This window comes from Zonotrichia albicollis, chromosome 9 (assembly GCF_047830755.1).
Source record: "Zonotrichia albicollis isolate bZonAlb1 chromosome 9, bZonAlb1.hap1, whole genome shotgun sequence".
Classification (NCBI taxonomy): domain Eukaryota; kingdom Metazoa; phylum Chordata; class Aves; order Passeriformes; family Passerellidae; genus Zonotrichia; species Zonotrichia albicollis.
The window spans coordinates 10791709-10809060 of record NC_133827.1 but is presented as its reverse complement, the minus strand read 5'-3'; the positions used below and the strand labels follow the sequence as shown (position 1 = coordinate 10809060).

General features: G+C 51.5%; 1 protein-coding gene across 1 annotated transcript in view; it reads left to right on the top strand.

The window, feature by feature from the left end:
- Positions 1-17352, top strand: part of LOC141730027 (uncharacterized) — a 100632-nt gene that overhangs the window by 39724 nt on the left and 43556 nt on the right. Inside the window, exon 4 of the mRNA XM_074546665.1 lies at positions 8535-9147. Within this exon, the coding sequence (XP_074402766.1) occupies positions 8535-9147 (613 nt within the window). The remainder of the gene's footprint in view (positions 1-8534; positions 9148-17352) is intronic.

The following is a 17352-nucleotide window of genomic DNA, read 5'->3' as shown; positions in this document are numbered from 1 at the left end:
GATCAGAAAAAATCAGAGCTGTATGTATATAAATTTATCTGGTATTCTATGATTAATCCTGTGGGACAATTATCAATAAAGTCCAATTCCAATGTCCAATCTTTTACACCTTTGAGAAAGACTGGGGCTGGGATTGGATACAGAAACTCCCAGACTCCTCTCTTAGAAGGAATTTTAGAAGCCTAGGGGCCCTGCACAAGTTTGAGGAACCATGGTGGCTGTTGAGTGTCATTTTTCCACCTCACGTCTCGGCAGGAGTTTCTCCAAAAAAAACATAAAGCTTTTGTCTGCAGCTCCCACTCGGCCCCTGACAGGAACCCTGTGAGTGTCTGGGATGTCCTGGCCCTTTGGCAGCCTGGGGACTTCTGGGATGTCACCGTGGAGCCCCTGTGAGTGCCTGTGACAGATTGGTGCCTTTGCAGCACAGGGTCCCATGGGATGTCACCACGGAATGGCTGAGACTGCCTCTGACCACAGGGCTCTTTACCATCCCAAGAAAACCCCCTGGAAAGTCTCCATGGAGCCCCTGTCTCTGCCTGTGACATTCCAGCTCTTGAACAGTCTGGAGACTCTTGAAAAGTCCACATGAAACCCCTCTGAGGGCCTATGACAAATCTGATCCTTAGCAGGAAACCATCACCAGCCCCGTATTGGTATGGGCAGTTTCCATGGCAACAATCACCAGCCTCCTGTTGCTATGCTCAGTCCCTTGGCAGCTCCATGGAGACCCCATGCCAGGGGTGTTGCCATGGACACCAGCTCAGGCCTGCAGCCACAGCCCGTTGCCATGGCAACCATTGGCAGGCTCATGGGATCCCAGAGCCCCAAAATTGGCTGAGCTGGGAGGGACCCATCAGGACCCTCCAGTCCAACTGCTGGCCCTGCACAGGACACCCCAACAATGCCAGCCTGGGCCTGGCAGCGCTGTCCAAACGCTGCTGCAGCTCAGAGAGCCCTGGAGCTGGGACCCTTCCCTGGGGAGCCTGGACAGGGCCCCAGCAGCCTCTGGGCAAAAACCTTTTCCTGACATCCAACCTGAGCCTGCCCCAACTCAGCTGCAGCCGTTCCCTCCACTCCTGTCCCTGGGCACCAGAGGGAAGAGGTTCCCACAGCCCCAGCCAGGGACCCGCTCCCAAGGCTGTTGCCATGGCCACCAGGGCTGAGACCAGCTGGGATGTTTGGTTTCCAGGGGCTAGGGTTCAGGACTGGGATTCCCCAATGTTCTGCTCTTGCTAAAACCGCACTGCCCTCGCTGCCCTCCCGCCTCCCATGGAAAGCACAGAAGGCATAGGTCTTGTGCTGGGATAAGAACAATTTATTGGGAACAGCAACGAGATAAGGAACAAATGGAACAGAAACAATATTGATAACAGAAGGGATAAATAAAACTGTTTACATGGAAAACTACAACACAACTTCCTGGCTCTTCCCAACAACATCTATTCCCCACCTGGAAAGGACACCCTTCTCCTCAGGGAGAGAGTCCCTTTCCTGCCCCTGGCAATGACCTGAGGTGGGAGTGAATGCAATAACACGGCCATGCCCAGACCCTCATGTTCTTCAGTTCCACACCATGTCATTGACGGGGGAAGGAATAGGGACGGGGGTCTTCCCCGCATGGATCACAGGGAACATGGATCACCCAGGCTCTTCCCAAAATGGTTTTCTCATGGGGAAAGAAGCTGGAGCAGTGCACGAAGCTCTTCCTGCAATTGGAGCATTTCCAGCTTCCCTTACCGGTGCCTCCTTTGGTGTCTGGTCAAGTCAGAGCTGCTGGTGAACTTCTTCCCATATGTGGTGCAATGTTAGGCCCTCTCCCCAGTGTGGATGCGTCAGTGGGTGACAAGGTGGGAGTTTTGCTTGAAGCCCTTCCCACACTCAGGGCAGCGCAAGGGCCTCTCATCTGTGTGAATCCGTTCATGCAGGAGGAGATTGGAACTGCTCTGAAACCTCTTCCCACAGGTGGGGCACTCGTAAGGCCTCTCCCCAGTGTGGATGCGCCGGTGCCTGATGAGGTTGGACTTGTTCTTGAAGCCCTTCCCACACTCAGGGCAGCGGAAGGGCCTCTCCTCTGTGTGATTCTGCTGGTGCTGGAGGAGATTTGAGCCAGTCCGAAACCTCTTCTGACACTGGGGACACTCGTAGGGCTTCTTCCCAGTGTGGATGCGCCAATGGGTGATGAGGTGGGAGCTGCGCTTGAAGCCCTTCCCACACTCAGGGCAGAGGAAGGGCCTCTCCCCAGTGTGAATCTGTTGGTGCTGGAGGAGATTGGAGCTTCTCAGAAACTTCTTCTGACACTTGGGACACTCGTAGGGCCTCTCCCTAGTGTGGATGTGTTGGTGGTTGACAAGAGCAGAGCTGCAGCTGAAGCCCTTTCGACTCTCCCCACACTTGTAGGGCCATTCCTCGGTGTGGATCCTCTGGTGGCTGATCAGGCAATGGCTCTTCTCTGAGCACTTGTAGGGCTTCTCCCCATCATGAAGCTGCTCCTGGGCCACCAGCTCTGAGCTCTGGAAGGAGCTCTGCCCACCTTCTTGGCACAGGATGAGTCTTTTCTCCTTAGAGCATCCTGGGCTAAGTTTGGAGCCCCTCCTGCTACAGGATCTCTTGGACTTGTCCTCCCTGTTGGAATTCTGCACTTTGGAGCCACTCAAAAGAGCCTCTTCCATGAGGTTCTGCTGTGGGGATTTGTCCTCCCTGGTCTCCATTCTCAGCTTCTTCCCTGGGGAAGGAAGGACAAGGAGAGGATGGAATTTGGCTCCGTGCCACTGGAAAGGGGAAGGAGATCCCCCCAGTGCATCCCCAGCAGGACGGGGTTGGCAGCAGGGTTGTCCTGCAGCCAGGGGCAGTGCTGGGCTGGGAGATGGAGCAGGAGAGAGGGGGAAAGGGGCACTGACTTCGTCCTCACCTGCCTGGGGCTCCTGGGGCATCTTCCTCTTCCTCGCAGCTTCCTCCTTCATCTTGCAAAAGTTTCAGGATGGAAAATTCTGTTTTGGGTTGAAAACAAGGAATGAACACACTAAATTTTGTACAGGGTTGAAGGCAAAGCTGGGGGGAGAGTCTAAGCCAGAATTACAATTTGATTAGAAAATGAAGATCAAGGCAATGATACAGAAACACTGCCTTAAACTGACAGAGTCAGGATATAACCTGACTCTCTGTTGGTCAGGGTGGTGGCAGCAGTTCCAATAAATGGTGGCTGCAGTCCTGTTGGAGTGATCAACGTGATTCTGTCAGAGCAGTGACCCTGTAGAAGGGTCTGGTCTTCCTCTGGAGGTGCAGAGGAGGTTATGGAGCTCCTGTCCTCTGGCAATTCAGTAGGCAAGCTGCTCCTGGTTGTAGCAAGTCTCAGCTTATATCCAGGTAGGAATGCTTGGATCCGCCTCCTGGGTGGAGCATCTCACAATGGGATGATGGAATTTTATCAGTCCTGCAGTGACACTCAATGGCCCATTCACAGAAGATATCTCCCCTGGAGGGCGTTATCAGAGCTGAGTCATGGAAGAGATAAAGAACACTGCCCCTCCTGTTTATAGCAGTTGATGAAGATGGGGATTGAAAACCTGCATTTGGTTACATCTTGCATTGCAACCTGAAACAGTGGGGTAATCCCTGCTCAGGGGGGTGAACACCACCCCCCTTACCCAAACTGGCTCAGGTGTAAAATGCCCACCCTGGGAAAGCCACACACACAGGGGAACACGTCACACTTGGCCTGCTCCAAGGGAGGTCTCTGTCACTTGTCAGTCCCTTGCCATGCCCTGCTTTCCTCTTTCTTTTAACTCTCTCTACCTCACATTTACTTTTCAATAAAATCCACCTTGGATTTGGTCTCATTAGCACATTAACTGGGGCAGAGGCATCTCTCTAGTAATTTTCTTAACCAGATTGAGACATTATTTTGGCGCAGTGGGTTCAGGGCACTGTTGTCTGACCCCAAGTGCCTTTGACAACAGCACGGTTCCCTCCTCTGAGGAGGTTGTGGTTCTCTCTGGAAGAACTCTTGGAACTTGGATGCAGCTTCCTCTGAGTCACTTATGGAAGAACTGATGAGGAAAATGGCTTTTGTGGGTCTGGACTGTAAAAAAAAATGTTTTGTTGTCCTTCCTTGAAAAGTTTGTTAAAATCACTGGAGGAGAGGGAGCAAATTATACCAGCAAGATTGAAAATGTTCGTTCACTCCAACGTGAAAAACACAAGGCTGGTGAAAGTCCCAGAAGAAGCCCAGCTCAAGTAGCTAAATTCCCAAATAACTCCAGCCAGGGGTCTCCTGTAGGATGTTTTGGAGAGTGTTCGGAGCCGGCAGATCCCGGACTCGAGCCCCGGATACCTCCGGGCTCCCTAAGAGGAGCTTTTTCGGGGGGAGAGGAGCCGCGATCGCCCCTCGGGAGCGTCCCGGGGGGTCCACGTGGGGATGGCCCGGTACCGATGGGGCAGGACATTGGTTTTGGGGATCCCCGTGAGAGCCGGGGCTGTGGAACGGGGGACCCCCGGGGCGAGGAGAGGGGAAGGGGCGATACCGGAGCTGGGGGACCCCCGGCAGCCCGGAGATGAGGTGGGGACGGGACCCCCTGACCCTGACAGGGGCATCCTGGGGTGACTTCATGATGTTCGTACCCCATCGGTCCGTTTAGCCCAGAAATGAGTTCTGTACCTTTAAGGCTGGTTCTGAGAGCGAAGGGAGGAGGAAGAAGCTGCAGTTTGTTTTCAGAAACTGCACTCACTCCTCTACATTCCAGCTGCTGGATGGACAGACAGCAGGACAGAGCTCTCCTTTGCTTTTAGTCAGTTTTTAGGTCTCTGAGGCAAAGAAGTTCCCTGGACTTTGATTTTTCTTTTTCTTTGGAGCTGTTTAAACCTGCTCTGGACTGAACAACCAGAACACCACCGGCAGGTCCCCCCTGAAGCCCACTGAGATGGACCTGGGCCGAGGCATTTCCAGCGCTGGACGGACTGATAATAGACTGATAAGTGACTGATAAGACACTGATAAGACACTGATAAGACACTGATAAGACACTGAGTGGGCCGAGCTACAACCAAAGGAGGGACTTTCTGAGTTTGTCATCTTTTTTTGAGCAGCAGGAGGTTTTATTGCTTAATATTGTTCAATTTTTGTGCTGGTGAATGCTTTGCCTGTAAAATAAAGTTTTTTTAGAATTTTCTCCCCGGAAATATTTTCTCGGACTGGCTGAGGGTGGGGCTGCTGAATCGGCATTCTAGAGGAAACTTCTTTTGGAGGGTTTCAACCAAATTTGCCCTAAACCAGGACAGGGTGGTGGAAAGAATGGGGAACCCCAAGTGGCTGGATTGAGGGGAGGCTGGGGAGGGGGACCTTGGGACCCCAGAACCTCACAGAATCCAAAAGCAGGACCCTGGATGGGGAGAATACCCAGGACCCATGGGATCCCCAGCAGCCCTGAGAGAGGGGACCACCAGAACCCCAGAGGGATGAGACTGGAAATGGGAAACTCCTTGTGGTTTTTTTTTTCATTCACTCTTGATTTTTGGAGGTTTTTATGCACAGCAGGTGACTTCTAGAGATAGACTTGGGTGGGAGGAATCCCCAACCCAAGGCATTAACACCTTGTTTTTCCCCAAACCAGGATTTTCCCCAAACCTTCCCGCTGTGACATCCCCCCTGTCCTACTCTGGGTGAGCTCAGTCCCAAACCTGACCCCAATTCTGGTCTCAGTCTCACTCCATGTTTAGACACACTCACAGTTCTGTATTATTCTCATCCCATTCCCAAACTCATCTATCCCAACCCCAGCCCGAAAGCCAATCCCATGTCTAGCCCTAACCCCAATCCCAGCTCTAATCCAAATCTCAGCCCCAACTCCAAACCCAGCTCCAATTCCAGCCCCTTCCTAAATCCTCAACCCCAAACCAAATCCCAGGTTCAGCCCTTCTGGGGGTTTGGGGGTGCCTCTGTCCCTCTGACCCCGATGATGTTTGGGTGGGGTCACAGCAGGGCTGAGAGGGACAGAGACTGCCCCAACCTCCCCAGGGGTGAGAAGGTCGGAGAGCCCCCCCAGCCCCGAGCACCCTCAGCGGTGAGAGGGACACAGAGCCCCTGGTCCCCAGCCCTGCACAGGCATTGCCTGAGGCCAGAGGGATGGAGACCCCCTGAGCATCCCCCAGGGTGAGGGGACAGAGACCCCCGAGCATCCCCTGGGCTGAGAGGGACAGAGACTGCCCTGAGTACCCCCTGGCACAGGGGTGAGAGGGAGGGAGACCCCCCAGGCATTTCCTGGGTGAAAATGATGGAGACCCCTTGGGGAATGGCCTGGGGTGACAGGGACAGGGACAGGGACAGGGACACCCCTGGGGAATGACCTGGTGTGAGAAGGACAGGGACAACCCCTGCGGAACGGCCTGGGGTAACAGGGACAGAAACCCCCCCCCCCAAACCCCTCCCACACATCCCCCAGTGCGAGAGGCACAGAGACCCCTTGAGCATCCTCTGGGCACTGGACAAAATAAACGTGGCAGAAATCAAACTTGACTCTGCAAAATCACTTTGAAGAATATATGGTCTTCCCACAAGTAACTTGGGATGAAAGCGCAAACAAATTCCAAATATGAATAAACCGACATTCCAAGAAGTGATGTGGCAATTCCAATATTCATTGCTTCCTGCACAGCTCCAGCTCAGCTGCTGGCAGGTTCCGATAATAGGAAAGTGGAAATTTGGCCCAATATAGATTATTAAAAGGAATGGAAAGCTCTGTGTAGCAGTCACAAAGCTGACAGGGATAAAGAGAAAAATGATTGTCACATTTGGTAAAGCCCCCAGTCCTGGGAATTCAGGACTTATTCGGAAATTTATCTACTTGAGCTGGGCTTCTTCTGGGACTTTTAGCCACCTTGTGTTCCTCACCGTGGGGTGACTGAACCTTGTCAGTCTCACTGGTAACATTTGCTCCCTTTCCTCCAGTGATTTTAACAACTTTATAAGGAAAGACAGCAAATTATTTTCTTTACACTGGCCACCCATAAAAGCCATTTTCCTCATCATTTCTCCCATAAAGAGAAAAAACTTTTATACGCTCCATAAGCTCCCCAGGAGGAAGGAGGGACGGTGTCCAAGTTTCCAAGAGTTCTTCCAGAGAGAACCACAACCTCGTCAGTGGAGGGAGCCATGATGTTGTCAAAGGCACTTGGGGTCAGAGAACAGCGCCTAAACACACTGTGCAAAAATAATGTCACAGTCTGGTTATGCAAATTGTTAGAGAGATTCCTCTGCCCAATTAAGGTGCTAATGATACCAAATGCAAAATGGATTTTATTGAACAGTAAATGTGAGGTAGAGAGATGGAAAGAAAGAGAAAAGATGGGTGACAAGGGACAGAGACCTCCTCTGGAGCAGGGCAAGTGTGACATTGTCCCCTGTGTGTGGGGGTTTTACATCTGAGCCAGTTTAGGTAAGGGGGGTGGTGTTCACCCCCCTGAGCAGGGATTACCCCACTGTTTCAGGCTGCCATGCAAGATGTAACCAAATGCATGTTTTCAATCCCCATCTTCATCAACTGCTATAAACAGGTGGGGCAGGGTTCTTTATCTTTTCCATGACTCACCCCTGATAACGCCCTCCAGGGGAGATATCTTCTTTGAATGTGCCATTGAGTGTCACTGCAGGACTGATAAAATTCCATCATCCCATTGTGGGATGCTCCGCCCAGGGGGAGGATCCAAGCATTCTTACCTGGATATAAGTTGAGGCTGGCAACACCAGGAGCAGCTTGCCTACTGAATTCCCAGAGGACAAAAACTCCCTAACCACCACTGGACCTTCAGAGGAAGACCAGACCCTTCTGCAGGATCACTGCTCTGACAGAATCACATTCATCACTCCAACCGGACTGCAGCCACCATTTAATGGGACTGCTGCCACCACCCTGACCAACAGGGTGTCAGGTTATATTCTGACTCTGTCAGTTTAAGGCAGGGTTTCTATATCATTGACTTAATCATCATTTTGTTTTTTAATTGCAATTCTGGTTTAGACGTTCCCCAGGTTTGCCTTCAAACCAGTACAAATCTCAATGTGCTCATCCTTTGTTATTCTCCCAAAACAGGATTTCCCATTCCCAAACCTTTGCCAGATGGAGGAGGAGGCTGCGAGGAAGAGGAAGAATCCCTGGGATACCCGGGCAGGTGAGGAGGAAGTCAGTGCCCCTTTCCCCCTCTCTCCTGCTCCGTCTCCCAGCCCAGCACGGCCCCTGGCTGCAGGACAACCCAGCTGCCAACCCCGTCCTGCTGGGGATGCACTGGGGGGATCTCCTTCCCCTTCCCTCTGGCAGGGAGGCAAATCCCATCCTCTCCTTGTCTTTCTTTCCCCAGAGAAGGGACTGAGGATTGGGATCAGGGAGGACAAATCCCCACAGCAGAACCTCAAGGAAGAGGCTGTTATGAGTGACTCCAGAGCACAGGAATCCAACAGGGAGGAAAATCCCCACAGATTCCATAGGAAGAGGGGCTCCAAGCCCATTCTGGGGTGCTCTGAGGAGGAAAGACCCTTCCTGAGCCAGGAAGGTGGACAGAGCTTCAGCCAGAGCTCAGAGCTGGTGGTCCATGAGCAGCTTCATGATGGAGAGAAGCGCTACAAGTGCTTGCAGTGTGGGAAGAGCTTCAGGCAGAGCAGCACCCTGATCAGCCACCAGATGATCCACACTGGGGAATGGGCCTACGAGTGTGGGGAGTGTGGGAAGGGCTGCATCTACAGGTCAGAACTCATCAGGCACCAACGCATCCACACTGGGGAGAGGCCCTACGAGTGTCCCCAGTGTCAGAAGAGGTTTCGGAGCAGCTCCAATCTCCTCCAGCACCAGCAGATTCACACAGAGGAGAGGCCCTTCCGCTGCCCTGAGTGTGGGAAGGGCTTCAAGCAAAACTCCACCCTCATCAGGCACCGGCGCATCCACACTGGGGAGAGGCCCTATGAGTGCCCAACCTGTGGGAAGAGGTTTCACACCAGCTCCAATCTCCTCCTGCATGAGCGGATTCACACGGATGAGAGGCCCTTCCGTTGCCCTGAGTGTGGGAAGGGCTTCAAGCACAACTCCCACCTCATCAGGCACCGGCGCATCCACACCGGGGAGAGGCCCTACGAGTGTCCTCAGTGTGGGAAGAGCTTCACCCAGAGCTTTCACTTGACCAGTCACCAACGGAGGCACCACTAAGGGAAGGCCTCTAATGCACCAAGTGCAGGAGGATTTTGTGCACTGCCCCAACTCCGATCATTGGAGTATCCACATTGTGAAAGAGCCCTGATGATCTATGTTCCCATGATCCATGCTGGCAAGATACCTGTACCTTTTCCTGTCCCTGCCAATGACATGATGTGGGATGGAAAAACATGAAGGTCCAGCCATGGCCCTGTCATTACATTCACTCCCACATCAGGTCATTGCCAGGGGCAGGAAATGGACTCTCTCTCTCTCCCTGAGGAGAAGGATGAAATTTCCAGGAAGGGGAAATTGTAGCCAGGCAGACCCAGTGAGTTGTGTTGTAGTTTTTCCTATAAACAGTCCCTTCTGTTATCAATATTGTTTCTGTTTTTGTTTGTTCCTTATCTCGTTGCTGTTCTCAGGAAATTGTTCTTATCTCAGCCCGGAATCTTTGCCTTTTGTGCTTTCCATGGGAGGCGGGAGGGCAGTGAGAGCAGCGTGGTTTTAGCAGGAGCAGGAAATTGGGGAATCCCATTCCTGAACCCCAGCCCATGGAAACCGAGCATCCCAGCTGGTCCCAGCCCTGGTGGCCATGGCAACAGCCTTGGGAGCGGGTCCCTGGCTGGGGCTGTGGGAACCTCTTCCCTCTGGTGCCCAGGGACAGGAGTGGAGGGAACGGCTGCAGCTGAGTCGGGGCAGGCTCAGGTTGGATGTCAGGAAAAGGTTTTTGCCCAGAGGCTGCTGGGGCCCTGCCCAGGCTCCCCAGGGAAGGGTCCCAGCTCCAGGGCTCTCTGAGCTCCAGCAGTGTTTGGACAGCGCTGCCAGGCCCAGGCTGGCATTGTTGGGGTGTCCTGTGCAGGGCCAGCAGTTGGACTGGAGGGTCCTGATGGGTCCCTCCCAGCTCAGCCAATTTTGGGGCTCTGGGATCCCATGAGCCTGCCAATGGTTGCCATGGCAACGGGCTGTGGCTGCAGGCCTGAGCTGGTGTCCATGGCAACCACCCCTGGCATGGGGTCTCCATGGAGCTGCCAAGGGACTGACCATAGCAACAGGGGGCTGGTGATGGTTGCCATGGAAACTGACCATAGCAACAGGGGGCTGGTGATGGTTGCCTGCTAAGGATCAGATTTGTCACAGGCCCTCAGAGAGGTTCCATGGGGATTTTCTTGCAGTCTCCAGGCTATTCAAGAGCTGGAATGTCACAGGCAGAGACAGGGACTCCATGGAGACCTCTCAGGGGTTTCTGGGGATGGTAAAGAGCCCTGTGGTCAGAGGCAGTCACAGCCATTCCATGGTGACATCCCAGGGGACCTTGGGCTGCAAAGGCACTGATCTGTCACAGGCACTCACAGGGGCTCCACGGTGGCATCCCAGGAGTTCCCAGGCTGCCAAAGAGCCAGGATGTCCTAGACTGTCACAGGGGTTTCTGTCATGGGCACAGTGGGTGCTTCAGGCAAAAGCTTTATTTCTTTATTGGAGAAACTCCTGCTGGGACCTGAGGTGCAGACAGTACACCCAACAGCCACCATGGATCCTCAAACTCTTGCAGGGCTCCTAGACTGCTAAAATTTCTTCTAAGAGAGGAGACTGGGAGCAGCTGGATCCAATCCCAGCCCAAGAATTTGTCAAAGGTTTATGTGTAAAAGATTGGACAGGTGGAATTGAACTTTAACCCAATTTGTCCCACAGGATTAATGATGGAATACCAGATATATTTATATAAATACAGCTCTGATTGATTCTGATCATGATCGGACAGAAAGATTTTAACCCGATTTATTTACTCCACAGTTCAGGAGCTTTATCAATTATTAGAATATAGTGCTCTAGCAAGCAATTTTGAAGTCAACAGATTGGTCTATGACATCAGAGAGTTAGTTGTGGAAGTCACTGAGCAGCTACAGCATCATAGAGGGGATTCTGTGACATCACAGAGCAGGCTGTGGCACCATGGCATGGCTGGATGACATCATAGAGCTGGCTGTGAGCTTCAAAGTATGTGCTGTGACAATAAAGAGTGCCAGTATGATGTTGGAGATTTTTTCAGAAATGGCTTAGAAGGCAGCTGTGGGGGACAGGTTCTCACAGCCTGTTTCTGTAAACAGCAGAAGTTCTCAGGTTGTTTTTAATTACAAGTAAAAGTGACAAACATGAAGACCTTGAGAACCTTGCACACCAGAGTTCTCAGGCAGCTTTCTCATAACAAGTAGATATTCTATCTTTGGCTGTTTTGGGAAAGCAAAAATAATTTTGAGAACCCAAATCTTGGTATTGGAAAAAAAAGGAGGGGTTGGTGTGTTATCTCTGACCTATTTTGAGCTCGGGTTTGCAATATGCATGCACTTAATTAACACGGTTATAAAAAGTGACTGATGGAGTGAATAAACGGAGTCAGATGCTGATCAATAAGGGTGGATCTCTCCCTCCGACTTCAATAGTATGACATCACAGAAAAGGTCTCGTGGCATCACTGAGGGGTTTGTGACATCACAAAGCTCTCTGACATCATAGTGTGAGGCCATAGAGCAGACTCTGCCATCATCGAGGGTGGCTCTGTGACATCAGAGAGTGGGTTGTGACATCACTGGGTGGCTGTGTAACATGATAGAGCAGGTTGTGACATCACAGAGACTTCTGTGACATCACAAAGCAGATGTAGCACATCATAGGGTGACATCTCATAGTTAGCTGTGTGAGATCTCAGGGGCTTTGTGACAACCCAGAGTGGGCTGTGACATCACTGGTGGCGGTGTGACATTGCAAAAGAGCTGTGTGGCATCATAGGGGCTGTGACATCACAGATAGCTGTGTGACATCAGAAGGGCTGTGTGACATCACAGGGCTGTGTGAGGTCACTGGGGAGGTCACTCTCCCTGGCACCCCTCACAGTTCCCCCCAGAGCAGTCCAACCCTGCTCGTGCACAGCAGGGTCCCCTGTCCCCCCGGGTCCCCCCGGGTCCCCCAGCCCCGCAGCCTCCCCCAGAAGATGTTCCACGAGATCGACCCCAGAGCCTGACACGGGGATGGGGGGCCGGGGCCCTGGGGGTGGCACAGGGGGACAGGGACCCCCCGGCAGCGTCCCCGTGTCCCCCAGGGCCAGATCCTGGGCCAGGGCTCCTTCACCCAGTTACAAACGAGGCCTTGAGAGCACAGAAAAAATCCCCAGCAAGGGTTCAGCAAAAGCCAGATTGAATATTAAGGGACAGCAGCACAAAGTTCCTTGGCAAGAGTCACTCTGCTCCTGGCTGGACACTTCAGGCACACCAAGGAAACAAAGGAACAACAAAACCAAACAGAATTCAGGCAATCAAACCATAAATGAGCTGAGAACAGTCCCAGTGTGTGTGAGACACAAGGACAGTGAGGGCAAGGATAAAATGATTAAAGAAATAAAAGTTTGACAAAGCTCAAACTTAACCGGACTTCACTGATACCTTAACCTTAACTGATACCTTCAACTTCACAATTTAGGAAAAGAACAGAGCTTAACAGTATTTTACCTCACTTACAACCAATGGCTTAAGGATTTAATAGTGGAATAACATTAAACAATATTCAACTTAGCTTATAACATAGTAAACTGTGCAAAAAAAACACTCTTAATACCATTTAACTTAACGTATTTATCACGATGTAACCTTACTTACAGGCCTGACTGACTCAGCTATCCCAGGCACTCTAACCCCTCAGAGAGCAGCATTTCTGCCATATTTCCCCAGCACAGGCACTCCTGTGTGCAAACACAGACACAAAGGGTCAGTGCAAGGCACCTGTGAGCAATTCCCCTGAGGGCAGGAAATGCTCCCTGTGGATGCTTTGGCATCTCCCCATCAGGTGAAGGGCTGAGCCTGGAGGAGCAGGAGGATCGGCCCAGGCTCCATTGTTGTTCAGGGATCCCTGAGTGCAGCAAACGGGAGAGTTCCCAGCTGGGAGAGGCCCCACTCAGAGGGAGTCACTGGCCCAGGAGAGCTCCAAGGGCTCCTTTTGGAGCGCTGTTTGCAGGGCCCCAAGAGAGGGGCTTCAGTCCCAGCAATGGCTCATCCTGGCCGCACTTGGCACCAACAGCTTTCCTTGGCAGTGTAAGAACAGGGATGTTGTGCCACGGAGGGAATAAAAACAGTTCCCAGGGCTGCTCCTCCAGGAACCAGGACCTGGTTGGGCAGTAGCAGTGGCTGGAGCAGACAGTGTTTGTGATGAGCTGCAGAGGAGCTGAGCCCAGGGGCTGTTGGCCAAGGCCGAGGCCCAAGGAGCATTTCTCAGCTGGCAGGGCGGCCTGAGAAGGGGAGGGAGGAAAGCAGCAGCACAGGGACCATGGAACCAAGGGACCATTGTGACACTGTGGGGGCTTGTGAGACCAAGGGACCATTGTGACAGTGTGGGGCCTCATGGAATCATGGAGAGCACTGTGACATTGCTGGGCCTAATGGAACTAAGGGGATCGTACTGACTCTGTGTGGCTCCATGGAATGTAGGGATCGTTGTGATACAGCAAGACCCCATGGAGCCAAAGGTCCATTGTGACATTGCAAGTCCTTATGTAATCATGGAGAGGTCATTGTGACACTTCACAGCCTCATGGAACCAAGGGGCCATTGTGACACTGTGGGGCACCATGGAGCCAAGAAGATCATTGTTACGCTAAGGGGACTCATGGAATCATGGACATCATTGTGACACTATGAGGGTCCATGGAATAAGCAAAGCATTGTGACACTGTGAGGCCTCATGGAACCAGTGAGACCATTTTGACCCTGGGGGTCACCACAGAACCAAGAGGACTATTTTGATACTATGGGGCCTGGTGAAACCAAGAGGCCTTTGTGACACTGCACGGCTGCATGGAACCGAAGATCTATTGTGACATTGCAGGGCCTTCTGTCATTGTCCTGAGTTGACTATATGATGCTTTTATCCCCAATCGTCTCATTATGTTTATGTTGAATAATAATAAGTTTTGTACCTTTAAGAGTGTTACAGAGAGTGAAGAGAGAGAGAGAAGCGCGCAGTTTGTTTTCAGACACTGCACTCACTCCTCCACATTCCTGTTCCTGACTGTGTTGTCTGCAGACAGCCAGCGAGACAGAGAGCTCTTCTTTTGCTTTTTAGTTAGTGTTAGCTAGCTGAGGCAAAGAAGTTCCCTAGACTGTTTTTTTTCCCTTTTCTTTAGACCTCTTAGAACTACTCTAGACTGAACACCCAAGAAAGCACCGGCAGCTGCAGCTGTGGCCCACCGGGCCGGCCCTGGCCTGCGACAATTCCAGCACTGAGAGACTGATCAGAGACTGAGTGAGCTGCTGCTTGAACCCGGAGTTTTCTCAGTTTATCATCTCTTTTAGAGTGGCAAGAGGTCTCATTGTTTTAATACTGTTTTGGTCTTATTGTTTAATAAACAGGAGTTTTTTTCCACCTTTCTCCAAAGAAGTATTTTTTTCTTTCCTCCCAGACCAGTTGAAAGAAGAAAAGCCGATTAGATCTGCTTTTCCCACCAGAGCTCCTTTGGGGGGATTCTTCCCCAAACTTGCTCTAAACCTAGACAAATACATGAATTGGCGCCCAACACGTGGCTGGAAAATGTGGAAAAAAGCCCTATTAATTGTGTGTCTGTTGTTGCTAAAGCAGTTAGTAGACATGATGCTTGGACCCCTGATGTCTCTGGTTCTGAAAGCCTCTGTATGGCTCTGGGCTCTAGACCTTTTTGAGGTTTCAATACCTTTCTGGTCATTAGGATTATTGTCCTTAACAAGTAATTTTTACGGTAGAGGGGTACGGATTGGAATAGCTGTTGTGCTGGCCCTGGTGATAATGATTTATAAAGCGTTCATAAAGATACTGACCTCTGTTTACAGCATGTATGGTTTATGGTTTCTTCATCCTACCCTGCATCCCAATTCCAGTGGTATGTTTTGGGAATTTATTAGTAACTACACTCAGTCTGTTAGAGGAGGAGCTAAGAATGAGACTTTCCAGCCTTCCCTTTCCCTCTTCTCCTTTGGATCGGTTATGTCACTTTTTGAGAATGTTCAGTTTCCCCTGAATGTTAAAGAGACCATCTTTCTGGTATTTAATTTGGTAAGTCTCCTCTATATGGTCTGCAGCTTCTCTAGATTGAGGGCTGAGATTTCTAGACGGGCTGATGAGACCCCTGACTCAGGAGTAAACCCTGGTGTGGAAAATCCTAAGTGGTGTGGGAAATGGGAGGATATGGGCCAAATCCTGAAGGAATTCTCTGACCCTATAGTGTGGGATTTTCCCCATGAACAAATTCAGAACCCAGCTGAGGTGGGGAAATATCTGAAAGAGAAGTACCAGGATGAGCCTAAGGAGAGGAAGGTCATTGCAGTGAGCTGGGCCCTGGCATATGCTTATCGCACACTGCTAGATACTCTAGGGCAGCAGACAGAGGCAGGGGGGCAGGGAGATAAATCAGCAACTGTCCCGGTGACTCAGGCTGCAGCTAACACTCCAGGCTCGAAGCCAGCAGCCAAACCCATGGCTGTTGCTACCAGCACTAGAAGTGGGAAATGCACAGCCAAGACCAATCGACCAGTGGATGATGATGATGATGATGATGATGCAGGAGAAGGAACCTCAGTGCCCCCTGACGTAAAGTCAGGAGTCAAAGCAGCAGATGCAAGATCAGATGCCAATACTGAGTCCTTCTCCCTGAAGGACCTTCGTGGCCTACGGAAGGATTACACTCGAAGGTCTGATGAATCCATAATTAGTTGGCTGGTCCGTCTCTGGGATGCTGCAGGCGAGGCTACCATTTTGGATGGCACTGAAGCCAGGCATTTGGGATCCCTGTCACAGGATTCTGTCATAGACCAAGGAATGATGAGGGGGGCTAACTCTCAGAGCCTCTGGGAACGGGTCCTAAGAAGTGTAGCAGAAAGATACCTGTGTGCAGACGATCTCTATATGCAGCAGACTCAGTGGAAGACAATGGAGCAAGGGATCCAACGCCTGAGAGAAATGGCCGTGGTTGAGATTATCTTCTCAGATGATGTAACAACTAGGAACCCAGACTTAGTACCATGCACGTCTGTGATGTGGCGAAAACTCGTACGACTCGGGCCACAAGAATATGCCTCTGCCTTAGCCATCATGAAGAGGGATGAGAGGGGTGAGACTGTGCTTGACATGGCAAGGAAGCTCCGAGCATATGCAGATGCTGTACATGGCCCGACACATGCCAGAATCGCAGCGGTAGAATCACGTCTGCAGAACTTAGAGGATAAGATAGAGGAGAACCATAAGAAGCTTAGAGAGGAGATTAAAGAAGACCTTCTCCAAATTTCAGCAGTACAGATCAGAGGTTCCGGCATCCAAGGCAGACGTTTCCCAGATGGTGAGAGAAGATACACCCCACGAGCTGAGCTGTGGTTTTACCTGTGTGATTGTGGGGAAAACATGAGAAGGTGGGATAGGAAACCTACCGCTGTTCTGGCACGACGGGTGCGTGAACTGAAGGAAGCCACCAGAAGGAAAGCAGCTCCAGTTGCCCGTAGCCGAACGGCCAGGTATGATGATGATGACATGTCTGATCCCCTCGAAGGAACATCCAAAACATACACCCAGGGAAAGAATGATAACCAGGCTTAGAGGGGCCCTGCCTCTAGCCAGGTAGAGGCCAGGGAAAATCGTGTCTTCTGGTCTGTGTGGATTCGTTGGCCTGGCACATCGGAACCACAAGAGTATAAAGCTTTGGTCGATACTGGTGCGCAGTGCACGTTAATCCCATCAAGACACGTGGAGACAGAGTCTGTTTCTATTGCTGGTGTGACAGGGGGATCCCAGGATTTCACTTTGGTGGAAGCTGATGTGAGCCTGACGGGAAATGAGTGGAAGAAGCATCCTATTGTGACTGGCCCAGAGGCCCCATGTATTTTGGGCATAGACTACCTTCGAAGTGGGTACTTCAAAGACCCAAAAAGACTCAGATGGGCATTTAGAATAGCTGCTGTAGAGACAGAGGGCATCCAGCAATTGAACACCTTGCCTGAGTTGTCTGAGAATCCATCTGCAGTAGGATGCCTGACGGGAGAAGAGCAACGAGTGCCAATTGCCACTTCCATAGTGCATCGACGGCAGTATAGAACCACTCGGGATGCTGTGATCCCCATCCATAAGATGATCAGAGAGCTGGAGAACCAAAGGGTGGTCAGCAAGACCCACTCAC